The 23,657-nt window shown below is 41.1% G+C and overlaps 1 protein-coding gene across 2 annotated transcripts in view; it reads left to right on the top strand.

The window, feature by feature from the left end:
- Positions 1–8,328: 8,328 nt before the first annotated feature.
- TAF15 (TATA-box binding protein associated factor 15) overlaps positions 8,329–23,657 on the top strand; it is a gene marked incomplete at its 3' end in the record, with an annotated part of 30,245 nt that continues 14,916 nt past the window's right edge. Inside the window, exons 1-7 of one of the 2 annotated variants that reach the window (XM_082440014.1) lie at positions 8,329–8,596; positions 15,100–15,139; positions 16,638–16,689; positions 16,772–16,856; positions 16,939–17,041; positions 18,702–18,895; positions 20,317–20,437. In XM_082440014.1, coding sequence (XP_082296140.1) covers positions 8,344–8,596; positions 15,100–15,139; positions 16,638–16,689; positions 16,772–16,856; positions 16,939–17,041; positions 18,702–18,895; positions 20,317–20,437 — 848 coding nt within the window. In that variant the 5' untranslated portion in view covers positions 8,329–8,343. Of the gene's footprint in view, positions 8,597–9,111; positions 9,278–15,099; positions 15,140–16,637; positions 16,690–16,771; positions 16,857–16,938; positions 17,042–18,701; positions 18,896–20,316; positions 20,438–23,657 lie in introns of those variants that run through there. The other variant, XM_082440015.1, reaches the window with a different exon arrangement.

The raw sequence follows: 23,657 nt of genomic DNA, 5'->3' as shown, positions 1-23,657 counted from the left end.
CCACCTCCAGTCGATCCGGATCTCTCTGGGGAGGACAGGGGAGGAAACGTCTTCTCCTGGCGGTTGTGGCTACCTAAGGCTTCGATGAAGAGGGATTCTGGCCTACCCGAGGGTCATTGATGGTTTCAGCCGGGCTGGCAGGGGCCGAGGCCCTGAGGTGTGAGAGAAGGAGCCCTGGGCTGGGGTCAGAAGGATTGAATCTGAGCTCCAGACCTGCTTCTTTGCTAGCCGTGTGAATCCTGCCTCAGCCACCTGCTGGTTGTGTGGTCTTGGGCAAGTCACTCACCCTCTCTGAACCTATTTTTCTCAGCAGTGAATGGGGATAATAGAATACCGACATCAAGTGATAATAGGGAACATTTAATGAGAGAATGCCTGTAAATAACTGAGCACCGTACCTGGCATCATGCAGTCCGCATTTTATATCAATAAAAGGTAGACTGCAGCTGTGTGACCTTTGGCAAAGCATTTAACTACTTCGAGGGTCAATTTTCTCATCAATGAAATGATAGCGAATAATATTTAGTTTCCAGAGTTGCATGAAGATTGAGAACATGTGTGTAAAGTGCCTGGCTTTATATATCCCACACAGTCCTAGTAAGGGTGGACAGATGATTTACGTGAAAAGCTTAGTCAAACTCGTACTGAGAAAAAGTGAACTGTTTTCATTATCCGCCTTAGTGACTGCAGACTGGTTGCTGTCTCTCTTCCAGGCTCAGTTTGCTAACCTGTAAAAGGCAAATGGCACAGTGATACCCACCTCTGGGGGTCGATGTGGGGTTTAGATGAGTTAATGTGTGTAAAGGTAATCTGGAATCTATAAAGCGCTAACCAAATGTAACGCAGTGTTCTTATCCGAAGTCTTAGGGCCTTAGTAGTGCACAAGATGTTTTTGTGTTGTTAGCGAAAGGCGCTACTTGGACGGAGGAATTTTTAAAAAGCGCCTCTTTGATTGGACTTCTCAGAAATAGGCGTTCCCGGGGCGGACTGTTTGGAAATAGGCCACGCCCACCTCACAACTAGCCAATGAAAAGGGCACACTCATTCTGGGCGAACCAATTAGAAACAGGCGCTCCTTTGGGCAGATCAATGAGAAAAAGGCGCCCTTCAAGGGCTCCGCGGCGGGCAGAGTTGAGGGTGGATTTCTTTGTAAATTCATGCCCCCTCTCCGCCGGTGCCCTTGTGCACATCTGTAGGGAGCATCTCTGCCTGGAACGGAGATGGTGGACAAGGCCTGGGTCTTACCCTCAGAGAGCTTTCAGTCTAGCGGGCAGACTGGAACCAAGGTTCTCAGCTAAGGACAGAAGAGGTGGACACAGCTACAGATTCAGGCAAAGTCCTGCAGTGAGCCTGGGGGAGGGAGATGCTGAAGGGCTCAACATCTAGAAGGGTTGCTAAATCTAGTACGGTAGCTTGAATATCAGATTAACAACAAATAATTTTTAAGTATAAGTATGTGTCAATGCAATATTTGGGACATACTTATATTAAAAAATTATTCATCGTTTATCTGAAATTCAGGTTTAACTGGGCATCCTCTGTTTTATCTGGCAATCCTAGAGAGTGCATGTGTGTGTGGGGGGGGGCGGTGTCAGAAGGTTGCAGTTATGACATGGCACATGGTGCCCTTGATTAATAGATGGATTTTGATAGGCCAGATGCGGCTCTGCTTTGGGGCAGGAAGCTCTGAGGAGCACCAGTTGGTAAGGACACCGTGGGCCAAGTTGGAGTCAAACCCAGGTTTGCCAGTTTGTTCTCCAGGGAGAATCTTGCCATCCCTTCCTCCAGCACATTCCTGGGGTTTCTCCATTTCAGCTGCACTGGGAGGACAGGGGAAGGCAGGAAGCAGGGGTTCTCTGGAGGGCTGAGTGTCTGGAAGGAGGCAGGCTTAGCCACCCAGAGAACTGACCCTGCCTTTCTCTGCATCCGAGGTTAGCTCTGGTCCAGGGACCTGAAAACTAGCACCGCTATTGTGTTCGAAAGTTGACTTCCTCTGCTTTCCCTTTGTGTCCTTGGTTGGATTATTTCATCTCATCCTCACCTCTCCCCACTCCATTTCTGCTTGTGAGTGCCTGCAAGAGTTTATGCAGAACAGAGCTTCCTTTGCCCACACACCCACCCTGGGCTTCAACCATGCCTCTGTACAGGATATGTCTATTTCCCAAAAAGACAGTGTGTATCCATGGTTATAATGTGGGGAGTGGGAGGATTCAGTTCCCTGACCGCCTATGAAGCTTACTCGTAAGTCCCGGAGCACCAGATTCTGTGATCTTCAGGAAGTCTGGGGCCTACTCGCAGCTCCACAACTGACTTGCTGTATGTTTTTACTTCCCTGGACACATCCCGAGCCAAATCACTTTGGAGGATGGGAAGGAGGGCTGTTTGCCATTGGCAGGGAGACTGAGAAGGAAAGAGAGATGAGAAAGGCAGGGTAGTTTACTGGAAAGAAATTATCCACAGCAAGTGTATCAGAAGAGTGATGGGAGGAGAATGGCTTTGGAGCAGGAATCCTCAAAGTAAGGACCAAATATTACCCACATCCAAAACAATACTGTGGTGACAAGTCCCTATATTAATCCAATAGGGACTTGTATCTTCCTCTGGTGGGAGTGGGGGTGGAGGTGGGAAGGAGGAGTTGGAACAAATAATAATGGTTAATACTTGCTGAGGAATTAACATGCACCATGTATGTGCTATGTGCCTTACATAAATCATGTTATTGTATCTTTGCAGTTTCCTTACGAGAAAGCTACTATTATAAGCATCCTTATTTTACAGATGAGGAAATTGAGGGGCATGGATTTGATCCCTAGTCAGAGAACTAAGATCCTGCATGACTCACGGCCAAAAAAAAAAAAAAAAAAGAAAAAGAAAAAGTTCTTACTTAGGGTCGTACATTAAAGTCAATTGTAGATTTCATTTTTAAAAAATGTGATTCTTGGACACCTGCCCTGAATCACCTGGAGACACTTGTTAAAAATTCAGATTCCTGAGTCCCACTCCAGACCTGCTGGATCACTAAATACTAGTTACCAATGTTTAAGAGGAGGGACTTCCCTGGTGGTGCAGTGGTTAAGAATCCGACTGCCAATGCAGGGGACACGGGTTCGAGCCCTGGCCCGGGAAGACCCCACATACCGTGGAGCAACTAAGCCCACGAGCCACAACTACTGAAGCCCGTGGGCCTAGAGCCGGTGTTCCGCAGCAAAGACAAGCAAGCCACCGCAATGAGAAGCCCGTGCACCGCAACAAAGAGTAGCTCCTGTTCTCTGCAACTAGAGAAAGCAGGCGGGCAGCAACGAAGACCCAAGGCAGCCAAAAATAAATAAATAAGTAAATAAGTAAATAAATTTATAAAAAAAAAGTTTAAGAGGAAAATAGCTCTAGGTTTTCTGGGACTCTGGCTCTCTCCTTCTCTCCCTCCCCATCTTGGCTGAGCAGGTTCCTGACCCAACTAGCTGGCAGTCCTCTCCATAGCTCCTCTTCAAAGAGAGCTGCTTCCCCTCCCTCCCTCCTCCTAGACTGGGGCTCAGTTTAGATCCACAGTGCCTCCCAGCCCTCCCAGAGTGGACAGAACTTCTGAGGAACTCATGCCAGGGCCTGCGCAAGTTGCCTGCCCAGGGGAATAGTTGGCCGCTGCCCAGTCATTCGTTCCTCCCTGACAGAAGGCAACAGCTGGCCGTTGAGTCCTCTTCCTGACCAGGACCCCTTGAATCAGTCAGGATGTGTGGACCTGGACAAGGCCCCTCTGGGCCTCAGTTTCTCTCTTCATAATATGAGAAACAATCAGCTTTGTCTCTGCCCCTTCCTTCTCCCCAGGAAATGTGCAGAACACAAAGTAGATGTTATCAGAAGGAATTCTGAGCTCTGGAGAAAAGCACTAATGGAATGATCAACCTCTGAAAACCACAATGATAGGAATAATCAGAGGAATAATGAGGATGTGAGATTAGCTTGGGAGAGCTGAAGAGGAGGCTTTCTCCAGAGATGCGACGACTTTAGCTGTGAAAATCTGGATTATTACTGACCATAACCTCTGTGCATTTTAAGCTGTGATTCAATTTTGGAAGCCCTGACTTTCTAGCAACCACCTCCACCTCTGGAAGAGAGATCTCCTCTTTCCAGAACAGGTGGACATGGTCTCATCAGCCTGGGTCACATTCACAAGTATACCTCCCTTTCTACCACCCTGTACATACACACCTGCCATGTTCCTAGGGGACTGGAAGAAGCAAGAAATTCGGAGCGACACAGACCATGTTTGAACCTTGCCTTTTTCACACTCTGTTGACCCTTACAAGTCAACTAACCTTTCTGTGTCTGCCATTTAAAATGGGACAATAATAATTCCTGCCTTTTCTACTACCCTGATTTGCTATGGGGAGCAAGCTAGACAATTAATTTCTGTTCAGTCTTGTCAAGTGCTGGGGATTGTGTGTGCAGACATAAGCGACTTGCATGTATTCTTCACATGGGTTTCACACTCAAATGCACTCATATCCACACGACATACACAAGCCTGTCCTGCCCCAGGACAATTGCATGCACACCTACCTCAGCCCAAGCAATGCTTTCTGGCTCAGAGCCGCCCCATCAACCCTAACCCTCATCACAGTTTGCAGGGCGTCAGCCTCTTCTGGTTTGTTTTTTACTCACACCAGGACCCAGGGGACTTGCCAGGAACACAATAAAAGGCTGGCCAATCTGGCCCTGTGCCCCACTTCCCTTCTACATAAAGGCCATCTAACCTCCAGTCATCTGGCCTGAAAGGCCGGGCCAGGACCTGTTCAGCATCTGTGGCTTTGCTTAAAAGACCTGCTAACAGGAAAGTGTCTGGTTCCTTTCCACCCCAAACAGGAAGTGCCTGCCTCTGTCCAGAGGACAGGGCAGCCGGTCACTCACAAGGAACCTCCTCCCGCCCTGCCGCAGCGGAGTCTCAGCTCACCTCCGTGGGAGGCTTGCTCTCTAGGGAGGCTGGAGGTGTGGGGCTCCAGGGACCCCTCTGTGGGGTGGGGGTGGGTGATGAGGGCACCTGGCACAGAGCAGGCCTACAGTGTTCAACAAATACTCACCAAACACTTACTCTGTGCCCCATGGGAGACATAGGGAAGTCCTGGACAAGGTTTTCGAGCTTGAGGAGTTTCTAGACAAGTCATGCCATTTTTTTCATCATTTATTTATTCATTCATTCAAGTCCCCCCCCCCCCTTTTTTGGTGCCTACTGTTTCAGGTGCTGTATGAGGCACTGGGGGTTCAGAGATGAATGATGCAACCCAACTACAGAACAAATTGGCCTCTAAGCAGGTAGGCAAGCCTTGAATTATGTGGTCCAATTGTGAGTTCCACAGGATTTTGAAAGAGGCAAAAGATCACTGGGGTCTGGTTTTTACTTTGTTGGGAGTAATAACCTCTCCCTGCCCCCTACAATCTGTTCTCAAGATAGCAGCCAGAGGAATCCTGGTAAAAGAGCTCAGATCCTATTGGCGCTCTGATAAATGGCTCCCTCTGCTGGTTTCCTTCCATAGGCTAGAGGGATGAAGGGAGGGGTAGGGTTATGGAGCCCAAGAGCCAGGGTCACCAAGGGAAACTGGGTCTCTGGAGAAGACAGGTGCTGCCTGAGACACCTCCTGTGGCAGACAGAGGGGGGGTGGGGGAGGAGAAATAACCCTTGATCCTCCCTTTCTTCTACCACCTAATTTCCCACCGAGATGCTCCCTGGCCATTCTAGCTGGAAGCTACCGCCTAAGGGAATCTCTGAAATTGAAACCAGCCTGCAGGGGTCAGCTCCCCAAGTGAGGACCCAAGGAATGGATCAGGGGCAAAGAGACCCACTACTAAGACCTTCCCAGATGCATTCTGCTAAAGCTGATGTATGAAAAGTACCTGCTGTCTTCCCTAAACACATAGAGCGAGGGTTAAAGTTTGTGGCAGATAATCATCCTCGCAAAAGCCTGGAAGGCAGGAGGGCACAGGAGTCAATCTGGAGTCAGTTTGTGGTAGAGAAGGACCCTTGGAAAGAAGCCCCAGAACAATGCAGACCTGGGAGGAGTTCTCTGTTTCAAGTTTGGGAAGCCACCGCAATGAGAAGCCGGCAATCGGCAACGAAGAGTAGCCCCCGCTGGCTGCAACTAGAGAAAGCCTGCGTGCAGCAACGAAGACCCAACGCAACCAAAAATAATAGACTAAATAAACTAAAAAAAAAAAAAGAAAAAAAGAGGAAGAAAAACCTAGAAATCGTGTTCCCTGCTCCCCCCACTGGCAATAACCGAATTCTCTCCTGCACATCTCCTCCTCTGGGGTTGCCTTCCTCAATATGTACACTGAATGGCTAAATCGTTTTTAGTCATGAAAGAATTTCTATTACTTTAGCCTTGCTTATTTGGACCTGCCTAGAGAGCTCTGTGACCCTCTACCTCTAGAGCTGAGCTCTCATTTACTGCTAGTATAATGAAGAGAGATGACCTCATGCCTCTTTTTCTGACCTGAAGGCAGTAATTCTGAACTTACCTCTCCACCTCCAGCCCAACCTGCTCTTCCTCCTGTTCCCTATCACAGTGAATGACACCACCACCTGCCCACTTGTCCAGGTGTGAAACTCAGAATTTACCCAGGACTTCTCGCTTCCTTTTTATTATTTTTGGACTTCTCACTTCTTTTCCCACCCAAATTGGTCACCAGATCTTGCCCAGTCTACTACCTAAGTATGTCAGGGATCTTTTCACTTACCTCCATCTCCGCAGCTACAACCCAAGTCCAGGCTACTATGATCCCTCACCAGAATTATTGCATTGGTCACCTAATCGGTCTCCCTGCTTTTAGGCACCTCTTATCTCCAAACATTCTTCATATTGCAGCCCGAAAATGCAAATCTGATATTTCTTTAAAATCATCTGGCAGGAGTTACCCACTCCTTCAATAAAGCACAAACTCTAATGCACTTTACAAGGTCTCAGCTCTTTAGCCCCCTAATTTTCTGGCTTCATCTCCTACCACACTCTCCTCGTGGGTAAACTCCAAACATATTGAATCACTTTTTTTAAAAAACTTATTTTATTTTATTTATTTATTTTTGGCTGTGTTGGGTCTTCGTTTCTGTGCGAGGGCTTTCTCCAGTTGGGGCAAGCGGGGGCCACTCTTCATCGCGGTGCGCGGGCCTCTCACTGTCGCGGCCTCTCGTTGCAGAGCACGGCTCCAGACGCACAGCGCAGGCTCAGTAGTTGTGGCGCACGGGCTTAGTTGCTCCGCGGCATGTGGGATCTTCCCGGACCAGGGCTCGAACCCGTGTCCCCTGCATCGGCAGGCAGACTCTCAACCACTGCGCCACCAGGGAAGCCCTGAATCACTTTTTTTAAAAAAAGTATTTGTTTATTTGGTTGGGCTGGGTCTTAGTTGCCCGCATGCAGCATCTTCGTTGCCACGTGTTTAGTTGCGGCATGCAGGATCTAATTTCCTGACCAGGGATCGAACCCAGGCCCCCCGCATTGGGAGCGCGGAGTCTGAACCGCTGGACGACCGCGGAAGCCCCAAATCATCAAAAACACTTTTCCCCACTTAAGAAGTGGTCAGCTTCAGCACATCACCTATGGTTTGTCTCAGATGTCACGTCGCCCTTGGGGAAAATGTCCTTGTGTGCTCTCTGAGCTTTGATAGCCTCACCTCAGACTCGAGAGCTCGAGCCCCCTGTAGGCAGGGCAACAGAATAGTTAAGACCCACAGGCAGTGGTGCCGGGTTACCAGGATTCCAATTCCACATTGGCCATTTACCAGTAGTGCGACCCAGGGCAAGTGAATTCTGCCTTCTCGTCTGTAACGTGGGAATAGTATTTCATCAGTCTGTTGTGAGAATTAAACGAGATGATGCAAGGTGCCTGACGATTAGAATTAGCTATTATCCTAGCACCGAAAACTAAAGCTCGACCCCCTACACATCCTCAGGGTCCGGTTTGTGTGTGATTTCGTTTTAAGGCACACGTTTGTTCCAGTATCACCTTGTAGTCTATCTGTTACTCGGCAAGTTAGTTACAACAAACCGGGAGGCGACTTGGTCCCGGAGTTCGTCACGACTTTCCGGCCCGGAGTTCAGCAACTCCCAACGCCCCCAGGTGGCTCAAGCCTTCTGCAGCCCAAGCGGAGCGAACTAGGACATACCGTTCGAAATTTCCTTTTCTAACCATATAACCTGCGTTTATAAGGCCTCTCCTCTTTCGCTTCCTAACCTCGAATTCTATTAGATCCAATGAAGTGAAAAATAGGACTGTAATCAGGACGTACCGGGTAGGTTCAGTCCCCTCCCCCATGCCGATCACGGCAGTGGTACGGCCTCTCCACAATTCCCTCTCAATAATGGTACCGTCCGAGGAGGGGGGAACGGGGATTCTGAAGTCCTGTGGTTTCTGGTCTAGCACAGAGCCACCCCTCGAGCCGTGGCGTTGTGGTACTGCCCGCTGCCCTCTGATTGGCTGCCGAAGTCCCGCATTTGGGGCCAGCTCGCCGCGCCACCCTCAGTACGGCTCCGGCCGCAGCGCCGCTTGGCTCTGGTATTCCTTGTTCTCGGCGGGTTGTGGGGGCTCTGCGCCGCGGCCGTTAGTCATGTCGGGTAGGTGACTCCCTCAGCGAGCAGCGGCAGCGGCGAGAAGGGGCCCGGCGGGGTTGGGCCGTCTTCCCGCCCATCGGAGGGCCCCGCGGGAAAGTCTCCGGCCCTGAGGGAGGCTGGGGTGGGGGGGTGGGGAGGGCGGACGCTGCCGCCGCCATGTTGGACTGGAGGGACGCACGCTCCCAACGCTTTCCGTCTGCAAATCCCGGCGGGAGCTCCTCGAGCCCCCTCCCTCTTGGCCCTGTCCTTGGAACCCGAGGCGACGTGCTGCTCCCGGGGGAGGGTGTGTGAATCGGGGGGCGGAGGCCGCTACGCCATCGCAGGGGCGGGGGGAGCCCGTGATTAGAGCATCGGCCGGAGAGAATCGGTGCTTCTGGTTCTCCGCTCCGCCTCAGATCTTTCAGCGAGGCCTCCGGCCAGTCATCTCGCCGCCTCGTCCCTCAGTTTCCCCATCCGTGACGTGGAGCTGGGCCTTCCTGACTCACCCATTCATCAGGTGGGGGCCTTGACGCTCTGGGAGCCCTTTTAAACGGCGTAGCCTGACACGAAATCCTACATACATGTCGTCATTCCCTCCGCACCAGCTTCCCGGATTCGAGATGGGGGTGCTTGCGTATAATTCCTCTTCACCCTTCTCTGTCATCTTCACCTCTTCAGTTGTTTATCTCCTGCACGAGCTTGAAAGTGAGCCCTATCTATTATTGATGGGCTCTTATAGGTCCCTGTGGCATTTACTTTGAAACATACAGACCAAAGGAAAGGCAGTCTTCCATCAAGCACTTAAATTGACAGAGGCACCCCCGTTGTGTGGAAGAGAAAAAGAGGCCTTGGTCTTATCAGGACAGCCCGTTTAGATCTTGCGAAAGCAGAATATAAAGTCCGGGACGTGGGTCTGCCCTTGATTTAGCAGTCCAAGCTGCCACACAAGGCCCTCTGTTGTTGGGCACATCACAGGCTGCAAAGAAAGACCCGGCTCTCCACTTGCTAGGAACCATCATGAGAATTACATGTTACTTTTCAGGTGGAAAAGCAGAACACGTCCCGGAAAGCCCTATGGTTGGGGTGAAAATGACTGCTGGCAGAGTATTTTACATTTTTTTAAGGGAGAACCTGTTGATATTAAAAAAACAAAAACACAACCACTACCCACCCCCCACCCAAGTAATCCAGTTTTGCAGAAGAGTGGAAATATGTGACAAAAAGGAAGCAGCAGGCTGAGAGGAGACCAAATTAGCAAGAATGGTTGGACAGGGGAATGATAAACATTCTTTAGATTAACATTGATGTTAAGCCAGAAGGTTGATCTTTAAGGGGAAGGGGCATCTATCTGATGTAAGAGGCTGTTAATTGCACAGAATTTGTCTCTTTAATTCTCGCTCAAGCAAGAAATAATTTCTTACCCCAAAGGTGACATTGGTACATATTTTACCAGGTGCATAATTTGGAGTGAAGTCTGGTAAAGCTCCATAGACGTACACTCAGGAGGGTGTGTAACCCATCTGTGATGTAAAAACAATTTTTTTAAAGATTCTCCCACCTTCATGCAGAAATTTACCATTTCAATGGATACAGTGCTCATTAAAAACCATTGACCTGTCTCGATTTTTGACATAATGATTGGCTTAAAGCAATGGCTTATTTTTGTAGGACTGGGTAGCTTTTATGGAAAGTTATATTTTAGAGGTGTACCGTTTGTAAAATCCAGGATTTTCAGTGAGTCATAATAGTGTGTGAGCTGAGTCATCCATTATCACTGGTCTTCAGAATTACCAAGACAGCACGCACTTGTCATTTGGTAATTTGAGTTTTTTTTAACATCAAAATTGACTTTCATGTCAAAAAGAACTATCTAATAATTGCTTGTTTCTACATTAAGTCAATTAGAGTTAGAATCTTTTAAGTTCTACTTAGTGTTGTTATATACTCTTTGTACATTTTGTAATTTGTGTATAAAAATAATACTTTCGACTTTGTATAAAAATAGGAATAATGCTTTTGACTTGTTTTTGATGAATGTTTAAGTGAATAAATTTAACAGAGCAGACTCTCCCCTAAACAACTAATGGCATTAAGTTCAGTTAAGTCCTTTAAACATTCCAAACTATACTTGTAAATTTAACTTATCAAATTGACTCAGCCACTACAGGTGCCTGACAGGACGGACTTATAAGCCTAATAAAATAAATGCTTACATAATAAATAAATCAGAGTTGTAAATATTGTGAGTCAGACTCTCAGACAAATGTGAATTATCTGACACCTTTGAAGTTAAAATCAAATCTAATATCAGTTATACATATAAAAATTACGAAGTCAAGAAACTTCTTTTGGCACTATGGCAGACTAAGATAACTTGTAAATCCTCTGTCTACGAATAACTAAAAATGCAAGAACTTACATAAAACAAAGGGTGAGCCCCTGCTGCCAGAAATGAAGTAGAAGCCAGCATGGTAGTCATAGAGGAGGGTGTAGGTCTCATTATTCAGAGACTTGGAGTTTATTGCCCAAATAACTAAGGACAGGAGATGCAGCCTTGAGACCATTAGAGCCATGTAATGGGAACCCTTACATAAAACCTAGATGTTTGAAGGACTGTATTTTCAGTGAAACAATGAACTAGAAAAACCTTTGTACCGGCATAGGAGATAACAAGGAAGCCTGGGCCTTGAGTGAGGGAAAAAAGTTTTTTCCTGAGAATTTGTAACCTGGGACCTGTGCTTCATACAGTTTCGGTGTACATTTAGACTAGTTATGAGGTCCAGGAAACTTCAGGCCAAGAAATTTAACATAAAAATTGGTTCTAGACTGACAGTAACCTTGGGGTTCCTAGTAAAAACAAACAAAAAACCTTTTCTGAGGACATTTCAGAGCCTAGGTCACGAGGAATCTTACAGAAAAAACAAGCCTTGTAGAACATAAGTTCACGGTAAAACATTGCAGAATTTTGGAAAACAATTCGCCAAAATGAGAGTGACAAATGACATTTGAATCCCTAATAGATAGTCTGAAAGCGAGTATTAATGTGTTTAAAATTATTAGAAACCTAAAAGAAGGAATCAACCCTAAGACCAAGATGTGGAAAATGGTTACGTAGATTTGAAAAAGAACCAAGTGTAACTTCTAGAAATGGAAAAAGTGGCTAAGTTGAATTGCAGATAGACCTAGCAGAAGAAATAATTAGTGAGGTAGAAAATAGATATAATTACCCAGGATTCAGTTCAGAAGGATAGAGATGAAAATTGAAATTTTAAGAAGCATAGGAAATAGATTGTGAAGCCCTGTCATACATCTAATATGAGTTCGAGAAGGAGTAAATGGTGAAGAATTAATAGATAGTTGAGAGTTTTCCAAAATTGATGGATCAAGAAGCAGTAGTCTCAAACATGAGACATAATCCATTCGTACCTAGATACATAAATGTGAAACTGCAGATTATGAAATACCAGTGACAAACCTATCAGAGGAAATAGAGAAAAGCTAAGATTGGTAGACTTCTTAAAAGTTTTAAGAAGCCACTAAATGATCTTTGGAATTTAGAGGAAAAATAACGTTTGACCTTGACTTTTCTACGCAAATAAAAGACTAAGAATACCACTTTTAAGGCTTTTGCTGAAAGAACTAATAAAAGAAATCCGAAAGGGAGGAGTAGGATGCAAAAAGATACAGAGGAAGCAAATGCAGTAGATAAAAAGTATTGACTGTATGGAATCTAGAGTTTTAAAGTGGAAGCAAAAGATAACGGAAAGAAAAAGTGGAAGCAAAATAAAGGTGAAGACTGTGATTGGCATTATAGCATTAAAATCCTTGTGTGCTAGTGGAAGTCGAAGATCATTTTGAACTTTATCAAGAATGCATGTTAAGAATTGAACATACTCTTTAAATTACGAATAGTAACTTATTAAAAGAACAGAATTTGAACGTCTAACTTCCAAAGCAGTAGAGGGGGAAAGGGAGTAAGGAAAATCCAATAGAAGGAAGTTAAGGAGTTGAAAAAAAAAGACCCTGGTAAGTAGAGAGTCTAGTATAGGCTGGTAGGAATAAATAAAAAGTAACAATAATAAAAATATGAAAACATCAGTTGAAAGACAAAGATTTTCACATTGGGAAAAATTGATTTGGATGTATGCTCTCAAAAATGACATACCTAAAACATCAGAATAAGACGTGTTAAAAGTATAGAGATAGAAAAATATTAATCAGGCAAACATCAACCAAAAGGAAGATTGTTTAGTTACATTACCAGTCAAAATAAAGTTTGGACATTTTTAATGATAGTCTTCATGTAATGTTAAAAGGAAATTCAAAAAAAAAAAAAAAAGGACATTCACCAGGAAGCTGTAAATCTGTACTTTTATGTGCTTTAACAATATGGCCTCAAAATGTAGAAAGCAAAAAAACTCAGTAAAAGAAATTGACAAATACAGAGTCAAACAGGGAACTAAAAAAAATTTAAACATACTTCTCTGTGTAATTAATAGATCAGGTAGACCGAACATGAGTAAGAATATGAATGATAGAACTAACAAGCATCATCTTACAGATTTACAGAATTCTTTCAACATTTAGATAATACAGTTCTTTTCAAGCACATAGGAGACATTTATGCAAGTGGAAGTGTTTACCAAGGGGAAAAGCGAAAAACACCAAATCCTAACAAATACATGGAATAGTATAGAAAATACCTTTTCTGGCTGCAATGGAATAAGAAGACAAAACCACAAAGAGTATCAAAACCCTATACACTTGGAAATAAAAGCGCCTCTAAATAATTCATGGGCCCATATACAAGGCTCAAGTGTCAAGTACTCATAATGAGCAGTTGTTTAAAATGCCATAAATAACATTTATAAACTGATTTTCTCTGGTGAATGTAAAACATCTACTTTCACTAAGAGCTGGACTTGTTGGTCAATACGCTTATTTTTATATTCTAGAGTTTTAAAGTCAGCCAGCTAAAGAAGTCAGATTTACAGTTTCAGAGAGCTGAGGTGACTGGGTTAAGAGCTCTGATACTTATTAGATTTAAGCCAGGGTCATATGACATATGTGCTGTGTACTTCTATAATTTTTGCCTGAGCCAAAGTACAATAAGGTCTCGGACTCCACTCTGTCACTGGGAGAACCCACGTCAGTGCCTTGGGATATAATTTAACTTAAAGCTTCATGCATCTCCAGTGTATGTATATTTGTTTTACTCATACACCCCCTCCTCCCACTGTAATCCTTTTTAGTTTCTCAATTGGTTGAAACTAACTTCCTTTGCCATTTGATAGATGCATCTAATCTCTTTATGATCCAGTTAGATTCTGTATCCTTTTCATATTTTTCTTATTTGGTTAGTTACAAATCTAGTCATATTATTACGGGCAGTGATGCACAATTCTATTTTTCATCTCAGGTAGCCTTATGTCCACATTCATAAAAGAAGTAGTTTGTGTCAGGATTTCATTCAATATTTTAGTAGTTAAGGATTAAAAAAGTTCTTGTTCAGTCTGATTGGAGATCTCTACTGTAGAAAAGTGGCAAATTTGATGCCACCCACTTATACAGCCAGTGACAGTGTTTTCATATTGTAGCTTTATATGAATTGAATGAAAAAGTCATTGATGTGATTTGATATTTGGCGGGTTTTCAGAACTGTTCAACAACAAATGGTTTTATTCAGATTAGATAAGGTCGGGCCTAATAGCAGTTGAAGACTATCAGTCATATTTTTGCAGTTGAAAGAGTATTTCATATGATATTCTTCTCTTACTCGTCACTAATAAAATTAGGTCACTCATTTGAGGAGAAGCCTAAAGGGTAGAGCCTCTTCAAAAATTTTTGGAATAACCGACATTTTAAAGTATTGAGAAAAGTTCACAGTTCAAATTATTATTATTATTATTTTTTTGACATATATTACTCAATTCATGCCTTCCTTGGTAGTTTTTATTGCCAACAAGGAAGCTAGAGGTAAGTATTGCTGAGTCGGTATATACCAAGTGGCTTAGCTGCTTTTACCAAGTCTTTGGAGATCTTTTTGTTGCTGCTGACAGCCAAAGCAATCCAATCCAATACAAGGGAATGGTGTATATGTTAGGCTGGCAAGGATATGAAGTAAATGTAATCCTGGGGATTTATCTTAGGAGTGTGTATTTTCCCCTTTTTGATCTTGATTAGTTTTTTAACAGATGTCTTTTTGTATATAAAGATAATACAGCTTGAGCTTTTGAGTTTTTGTTAAAAGGATGGGTTTTTCACTGACTTTCTCATTTGTTCACTTGGTTTTTGTGACCATCAGGACATGTTTGTAGAGTAGTTGTTTTCAAAGCTGTAGTTACTGTAAATAGCTAATACTATTGGCACAGATTTTTCCTTGCACTGTATTTTTAACTTCTAGTTTTTCTTTGTGTAGTTAATTTTTATGATATTTTCTTATCACATTGCATCTGTAAGAGCTAAAGTCAGCCTTTGAGGGAAGCCTAATTTTAAATAAGATTAAAAATTCTTTTTATGTGTTTTAGATTCTGGAAGTTACGGTCAGTCTGGGGGTGAGCAGCAAAGGTAAAGTATACGTACATTTCAATAATACCATGAACGAGTAGAACTGAGAAAAAAAGATAAATGTAGTCAGGCTTTCCTCTTGAGATTTGATATCTTGACGTCTTAAAAGAGTTAAATCTTAGCTTGTGAAGGGGAAAGAGTCAGCCTATGTACATAGGTGCTGTAAGATATTTTTCTTTTTTTAAAAGGCTGTTTGAATCAGTAAATATAGGTGCCCCCTAGAGATTAAAACAAATCTCATAGGTATTATAAAGATTGTTTTCCTTAAGAAATTATTTAGAAGAAACAATTATTAAAAGGATTTAAGTATTTGAACTATAACAGCTTAGAAAAAGCATTTAATTTTTTTGATTGTATATAATATGCTAAATGTGTTTTTTCTGGAGTGGATTTTCTTGAAGCACTATGATAGAAGTGTTTAGCATTTTAAAAATCATCCTCACCATGCTCACAATAAACAGAAAAGTCAGTTTTTATGTGAATGTATACATGCAGTAGGATTCTCTTGCTTACCAGAAATACAGCCTTCACTTGTACTATAACTGTTTTGCAGCTCAGTGTGAGATATTCGGAAGAGCATCTCAGATACCTTCTGTCATCAAGTTTTAAGCTTCATGGAAACAAAACTGATTTGATTTTTTTATTCTCATGGGATAGACCCTCATAGTAGGCAACTAGCAAATGTTTATTCAATGAAATATGTTTTATAAAGTTAAGAAATTCTGTTAGCACTTGATAGCTCTAAAATAGTAAGATTTTTTTGGCATATGTTTTATTTTTCTTTGGTATATATTCAGAAAGTTTGTTTCTGACTTGTTAAAGCTTATATGCGCTAAAATTAAAGAAAGTTCAACTCTGAGAAAGCTGCATGTATTCATTCATTCAGTCAACAAACTATACCATCCTATGCTATGACACTGGGGATACAATATTCTTTTGTTCTATGATAGTATTCTGAAGATATACATGCCTCTCATTACTGAGGCACTAAAAATTGGACGTTTAGTGCCACACTGTGCCTTTTCTAGGATGTTAGAGGCAAATTTAAGGCAAATGGTAGGAAGAAATTAATCTGTCAAAGCGCAGCTAAATTGATTAAAGCTCTGACTTAAAGAGTCATTATTTTTCTGCTTCAGATATTTATTATGGGTTTTGCTACCATGTAGTCACTCCCCTCCACCCCCAGCCTCCCACCCATCCAAGCATAATTCTCTTGGAATTTTCTAGCTCTGGTGAAGTTTTGTTTATTTGTGGGAGATTGTCGAAGCAAAACTTCTGGTGTGTGTTTGGCATTTAAGAGGTCTGGGAATGATTTCATTTGTGTCTTTGACAGTCTTTGGTTATCACCTTTCAATTTAGACTCGAAGAGGTAGGTAGATCGACAGTTTCTCAGGAAAGAAGCTTGTATTTGAGTTGAAAGTTGAAAATGAAGATAGGGTTAATTTAAGCTTTTAAATTCTAGCACATTTCTTTCAAGTAGTACACTTTTCTTTTACAGTTATTCTTCCTATGGGAATCAAGGCAGCCAAGGTTATGGACAATCACCACAAGTAGGTTAAATATAAATTGAGTTTTTTATAAATAGTTTTAATCTTAAATATGCAATGAAACTTGTATTTGCCTAAATTTCAGAGCTATTCTGGCTATGGGCAAACTACTGATTCTTCATATGGGCAGAACTATGGCGGCTACTCCAGTTACGGACAAAGCCAGTCAGGTTGGACTGATTTGTTAAATTTGCTGTTTTAGAAATTTAAAATCAGAACCTTTCCTAAATGGTATATCCATTCAATCTTTAGGTTATTCACAGTCCTATGGTGGTTATGAGAGTCAAAAGCAGAGCTCATATGGCCAGCAATCTTACAATAACCAGGCACAGCAAAACATGGAATCATCAGGAGGGTAAGGAAACAGTAAAAGTACTGAGGTGTTGGGAAGTGGAAATAACACTTTGGGTATTAAACAGTTTTCACTAACAAAGTCCTAGCTTTAAACTTCTATTTTTTTTTTCCAGAAAAGTGTTGATGGTGTATGAATTTCACAGTTTTGTGTTATAAAGAATGTGGAAGTTGTCAATATTGATATTTGATTCTTATGATGTGTTATTTGTACAGTTTAGCTGTAAATGAATGCACATGATTTAAATGTTAAAAAGTAAAATTTGGACCTCTGCTTTATACCTGAGATGAAATAAAAACCTGCCTATAAAAGGAGACTTATCAATGCTTACTTTTTATTTCCATTTTATTTTTTAACCATTTTAATGTATTTAATGTCCTTCTCAGGGACAAAAATATTAAAGAAAAAAGTGCCAAAATCTATGCACGTATTTCAAATACCCTAAAAAATGTTTTAATTGTTAATATAGGTAGGTGAATATTAGCAATTTTACAGGTATTATATATTTTTTTTAGAATTTTCGGATTTGAGGAGCCTGTACTTATTAATTTTAGTAATAGCAACTTACTTTTTACTGTGCTTTACAAAGTACACACGTAGGGAATACTATCCAGAAAGCGTGTTACATTAGAAGGCTCTTCAAGCCTGGTTAGTTTTAAATTTAAGGAGAATCTTTTCATAAGGATGCATTTTTGGTAATGTGACTTATAAATGTGGACCAAAGAGAAATGTTAGATTTGGTGTAACAGTCATTCTAAAGTGAAGGTCTAGGGTTCTGACCTTTGTGATGTGCTTTGGGTAGGGAGTCGGGGATCCGATCTTTATTAGATTGTTTTGATCATTTGATGCAGAATAAGATGTGACTATTAAGTTGTGAGGCCATTTTTGTCCCCCCCCCTTCTCTTTGAGTAAACATTAGAACTCAAATCCAATTAAGTGTTTCTTTCAACATTCCCATCCTGAGAGCAGGTAATTAATAGTCATATTTCTCAGAACATACTTAGAATTTTCTTTTTGAATTGCAAGAGAAAATAAAGCAGTCTCATTTGGTAGTTAGACTTTGTTTCAGTTAAAAAATGGCATCACAAAGCAAGTTCCTTCCTCTTACTCAGCAGATTAAAAGTTTGAATGATTTATTGCTATTTTCTAAAATTTACTATTATTGAATATGCTTAGAAGAATGTACTAAAGATAAGGTTCTAAAGATAAGAAAATAGTCCCCAAAATATTATTAAATAATACTGTTGTTAAAACTGAGATAGAGCCTTTTAGTGTAACTATTAAAAGGAGTCAGCACTTGCTGTATCATGTTTGTTAAAGAGTCAGACATATTACCGTACTTCATGTCGTCTTTAATTTTTTTTTAATTCAAGGAGATGATAAAAACCATAGTGATTTTCTTGCTTCTCTACAATTTTCAAAGGTGTGTGTGTTTTTTCTCATAATGTGACACCTCTTCAGTGATAGTAGAACTGTTGTTTGAAAGTCATTCCATTGGTGATAAGATTCTGTAAATAAAAGAGCTAAATGATTCCTACCAGAAAAGGGTAGTAAATGTGGATGAGGTCTAGCTGGGCAGGCCTCTTATAGCGATCAGTCTCAGTCAGCCTGCTGCAGTAACAGTCCTTCTGTAAAATCGCTCAAGTTCTTGATTTCTGTTTAGCCAAGGTGGAAGAGCGCCTTCATATGACCAGTCAGACTATGGTCAACAAGATTCATATGACCAGCAGTCAGGCTATGATCAACATCACGGCTCTTATGCCGAGCAGTCAAATTATGATCAGCAGCATGATTCCTATAATCAAAACCAGCAGTCCTACCATTCACAAAGGGAAAATTACAGCCACCACACACAAGGTAAGATATGCTGACTTCTATTATTTTTCCTTTTTTCCCTTCATAGAATTGTGTATTGAATTTTGTATTAAAAGACCCACAGAGGATTTCAACTGTTTGTAAGAATTCAGAGTGACCCTGAACATATGTTCTGTCTCATGTCCATCAAAACTAGTTTATTAGATTGATATTTCTGAACTTCTTGGAGACTCCAGATGGTCACCTGATTTTTTCTGGCTGAGTTTTTGAATTTCCTTTGTTGTCTCAGTCAACTGATCATTTGACAATGCTGCTGCTACCCGTTCTTTTTTATAATTTAATTTAATTTTTAAACATTTTTTATTTTTTGGCTGCACCGCGTGGCATGTGGGATCTTAGTTCTCTGACCAGGGATCGAACCTGTGCCCCCTGCAGTGGAAGCACAGAGTCTTAACCACTGGACCTCCGGGGAAGTCAATGCTACCAGTTATCTTGGTACTGGTGCTGTATGTGATTTGAGGAAATTATGATCCTATATTAGCCTTCTCTAACCTCATCTAAGAAGGACCGGTCATTCTTTCTTTTATATATATCACTTTATATATATCATGATATTTAGGAATCTGACCAGCCATGAAAATGAATGCTTCAAGGGCAAAGGTCCTGCCTTACTCATTTTGGTACCTGCTCGATAAATATTTGTTGAATAGTTGAATGAATGAATAAGTGAATGAGTAAGAGTGGAAGCTCATTCACTGAATATCTTCTTCAGTGAATATATTCACTGAATATCTCAGTTTGAAAATCTAGTTATTCCTTGTCTGTGTTTGATTTACATTGAAATATTTTCGACATGAAAAATATAATAACTTTTAAGATTAGGGTATTCTTTTAAAGTATTGATTGACTGATTGATTGATTGATTGATTTGGTTGTACCAGGTCTTAGTTGCGGCTCGTGGGCTCCTTAGTTGTGGCAGGTGGGCTCCCCAGTTGCGGCTTGCCAGCTCCCTAGTTGTGGCATGTGAACTGGTTGCGACATGCATGTGGGATCTAGTTCCCCGACCAGGGATTGAACCCGGGCCCCCTGCATTGGGAGCGCGAGCCTTAACCACTGCAACACCAGGGAAGTCCCTAAGATTAGAGTATTCTTTTAATTTATTAGAGTTCTGTACCTAATGTACTTTACTCAGACTACTCCATATTACCATCACATCAAATGGTGATATCCACATCACCATTTTGCTGTCTGACTTTGGTAGAATGGAATTTGACACACATATAATTCTCATACATTTAATTCCAGATGGTGTTATGATGACTTGCACTTGAGTTTTGTGCACATGTGCCATTTTCTGAAGGTCGCAGGTGACCTAAAGAGCTATTTAAGATTATGTTGTGGAAAGCCTTTGTCGGAAGTTTCAAGTTGTTTATGTATGTATGTATTAATTTTCTTTTTTGTAGATGACCGTCGTGATGTGAGTAGGTATGGAGAAGATAATAGAGGATATGGCGGGTCACAGGGAGGAGGTAGAGGGCGTGGGGGATATGACAAGGATGGAAGAGGTCCTATGACAGGATCAAGGTAAGTTTTTAGGTACAGACATCTACATTTCTTCTCTCTCTTTTTTTTTGTTGTTACTTAGCTGGTTTGATTCCATCATCTGATTTAGTTAAGAGGCCTAAAAAAGAGATTATGTTGTAGAGAAGAGGACAGAAATTCGAAATTTATTTTCAGTCTTAAGATGTCACATAAATTACCTCAAAATAGGCTTTGTTAGCCATTAGTTTATGTGGTATATATTAAATGCCAATGGAGAAAAGTCCCCTACTATGGTGTGGTTAAACCACTTAACTATGTTTTTCCTGCCAGAGCTATTGACTCTAAACTCCTTTAAAAGATGACTCTGGGAAATCCAAGTGTTTTATATGTAGAAAGTACAAGGTAAGTTAATTCTAGATTGGAAGGTGGAGAGGCTGTTCTTTAATCTTGAATCCCCTTGGGAAGGGAAAATATTAGGAGGCAATAGCAGATTATAAAGTTGGGGTTGGCAAATGAGAGAAAGATTTTATGTAACTGAACTATTTTGTCCCCATTCTTAAGTAAATAATTATTGAGATAATTAGTGCAATGTCACATACCATTGCGTATTTTGTCTAGACTAAGCTGTGGAAAAGGAATGACTTTGTAATTCAGCTTTCCTTTTCTCCATTGTTAGTGTTATCAGGTTTTGGTATTTATGGCATATGTTATGAAAGGTGGCTTTAAAATTACTTTCAAATATATGTGTAAGTTTAGCGCTTTTGCTCTAAAAATAGGAATGAAGAAGTAGTTGACATTTATTGTCCTCAGATGAGGTTTGTAGGTTGCACATTTCGTGTGTACAATATACAGGCTTAAAAGATAATTTGTGTTCCTTGGGAATTGAAATTGTCAGCCTGTTAACTGACGATAATGTATCAATACCAGGTCACTCTTTTGCTTCTTAGGGACTGATTGTCTGTTCCCTGAGGTGACCTGAGAAAATCAGTTACATACAGCACTGTTAATTTTTCAAGTGAGCCAGGAATTTGATCTCATTGACTTTCTCTCTGTTTAGTGTATAGTGCTTTGGTCTGGCAAATCTAAAGTCTAAACATATTTGATAAATTTTTATAAGACTTGAACATTAAATGTCTTTTGATTGATAGCCAAAGTCAGTATATTAAGGTAAAACAAGTATATTGTATGCCTCGTCATTATCATGTGGATGTAAGTGAACAACGTAGAGTGGTACGGTGCTTACTCTCTACCTAATAGCCTCCTTCGCTCAAACAGAATCCCAAACAAGATAACTAACAGGTATATGTCATTTTCCGGTTAATATGTTTTACATAATTGGCTGCCTTGGGATGCTATACGTTTTACAGCATATCATAGGTTTAATTTTCTTCGTAAGGAAGTTATAATTATATCTATAGATTATCTATTAAACTATGACAATGTCTGACTGAGAATGGTAGAACCCCACTTTTCAGGAGGAGGAGGGTAGGGAAGTCTTTAAAAATATGTTTTTGTTTTTGAGAGATGACTTATCTTAGAATCAAAGAGTTGAAAGGACCTTGAGTGATCCTCCTGCTAAAGGAGGGACGATCTGTATCTTAACCAACCCGGGCGTACCAGTTTTAAGCCCTTTGATAAACCTCTTTGGCAACATTTCAGTATAATTTTTGGCCCAGGTACTGAATCATGAACTAAGGTTTTGATTTTCAAATCTTTTTATTTAACTTTAGAACCTCTTCAAACAAAATCTTGTGTAGAAGCCCAGTATATATTAGGTCAAAATGATGGTGATCTGGTTCAAGTCAGGGTAGGGTTTTTGGGGGAGAGGTCTTACCCAGTTGCTGTCTGTATACTCCCTCCCTCCCCCCACCCCACCCCCTTAGCCAATAAATGGAATGTGCATGAAAGGCCTTTTTAAGAAATTTATGTGAATGATTATACTTACTCTCTATATTGGATGGGCAAACTTTTTATGTGAAAGGCCACATAGTAAATAATTAAGGCTTTGCAGGCCATGAGGTTTCTTTTGCAACTGCTCAGCTCTGCTCCTGTAGCACCAGAGCAGCTATAGACAATATATAAATGAATAAACATGGTTGTGTTCCAATAAAACTTCATTTATGGATACTGAAATACGAAGTTCATATAATTTTCATGCGTCACAATATCTTGTTCAGGATGTGATTTTTAGCTTATTTATAGGGGTGAAGTGTTTCAAATTAAAAAAAAAAAAAAAGCCCAGTTTCAGGGCTTTTTTTCCCCCTACACTTGGTTTTACATTTAAGTACCCAAAATACCCAAACATTTTTTGTTAGTCTTCATCAACACTCCCATTTGTGTTTGTAATCATCTTACTTAAAAATAGCAAGGTTGAAAATATGATCCTTTCAGGGCTGTTTGAAGAAAATCTGGCATTAGTTGGGTTTATAATTAAAGAAGGGGCACAGTTTGCAGGTGAAGGTGGGATGTGTGGTAAAGGATATGATCTTAGACTTAAGTTGTATGATTGCTTGACTGCAGGAAGAATTCAGACCAAAGGAAGCTGTCAGCTTTCCAATTTTGGGAGAGAAACGTGAAGACTATAGGGACTGTAGGAAACAGTGTTTTTCTTTGAAAAAGCAGTTGCAGCAAAAAAGACTGAATTTCTAATTGTCATCTAAAATAGATCAGTGGCCTCCTACTGGACTAGAAGCTTAAGGCCATACATGTTCTCAGTGTTTTTAACTTTAGCATTGTGCCGAATGCATGGCAAAATTACTAGAACTTTATAGGTAACCATTTTCCATTATTAGCATGTCATCAAGTTAAGTAGATGTTTTAGGCTTTAATATCTCAAGTCTCAAAAAAGTTATCTTGAATTTTGAATGCCTTCGTGTAAGAGTTTTTGAATAGCTTTCTTAAAAACGTGCATGTGTGCTGGTGGTAGTCTAGCCAGTGCTGCCCAATATAAATATAATGGGGGTCAACTGTGAGCCATATGTGTAAAGTAAAATTTTCTAGTAGCCACATTAAGAAAAATAAACAGCTGAAGTTAATTTTGATAATATACTTTATTTAATCTAACATATCACAAATATTTTATGTAATCAGTATAAAAATCATTGAGATATTGCACATTCTTTTTTTTCATACTCAGACTTTGAAATCCATTTTGTATTTTGCATTTAGAGTACATCTCAATTTAGACTCTCCATATTTCAAAAAGTCAGCAGCCACATATGGCTAGTAAATGTTGTATTGGACAGTGCAGCTCTAGAATGGT

The sequence above is a fragment of the Balaenoptera physalus genome (assembly GCF_965194825.1).
Source record: "Balaenoptera physalus genome assembly, chromosome: 20".
In the NCBI taxonomy this organism is placed as follows: domain Eukaryota; kingdom Metazoa; phylum Chordata; class Mammalia; order Artiodactyla; family Balaenopteridae; genus Balaenoptera; species Balaenoptera physalus.
Note: the sequence above shows the minus strand (reverse complement) of the source record. Positions and strands in the feature narration are given on the sequence as shown.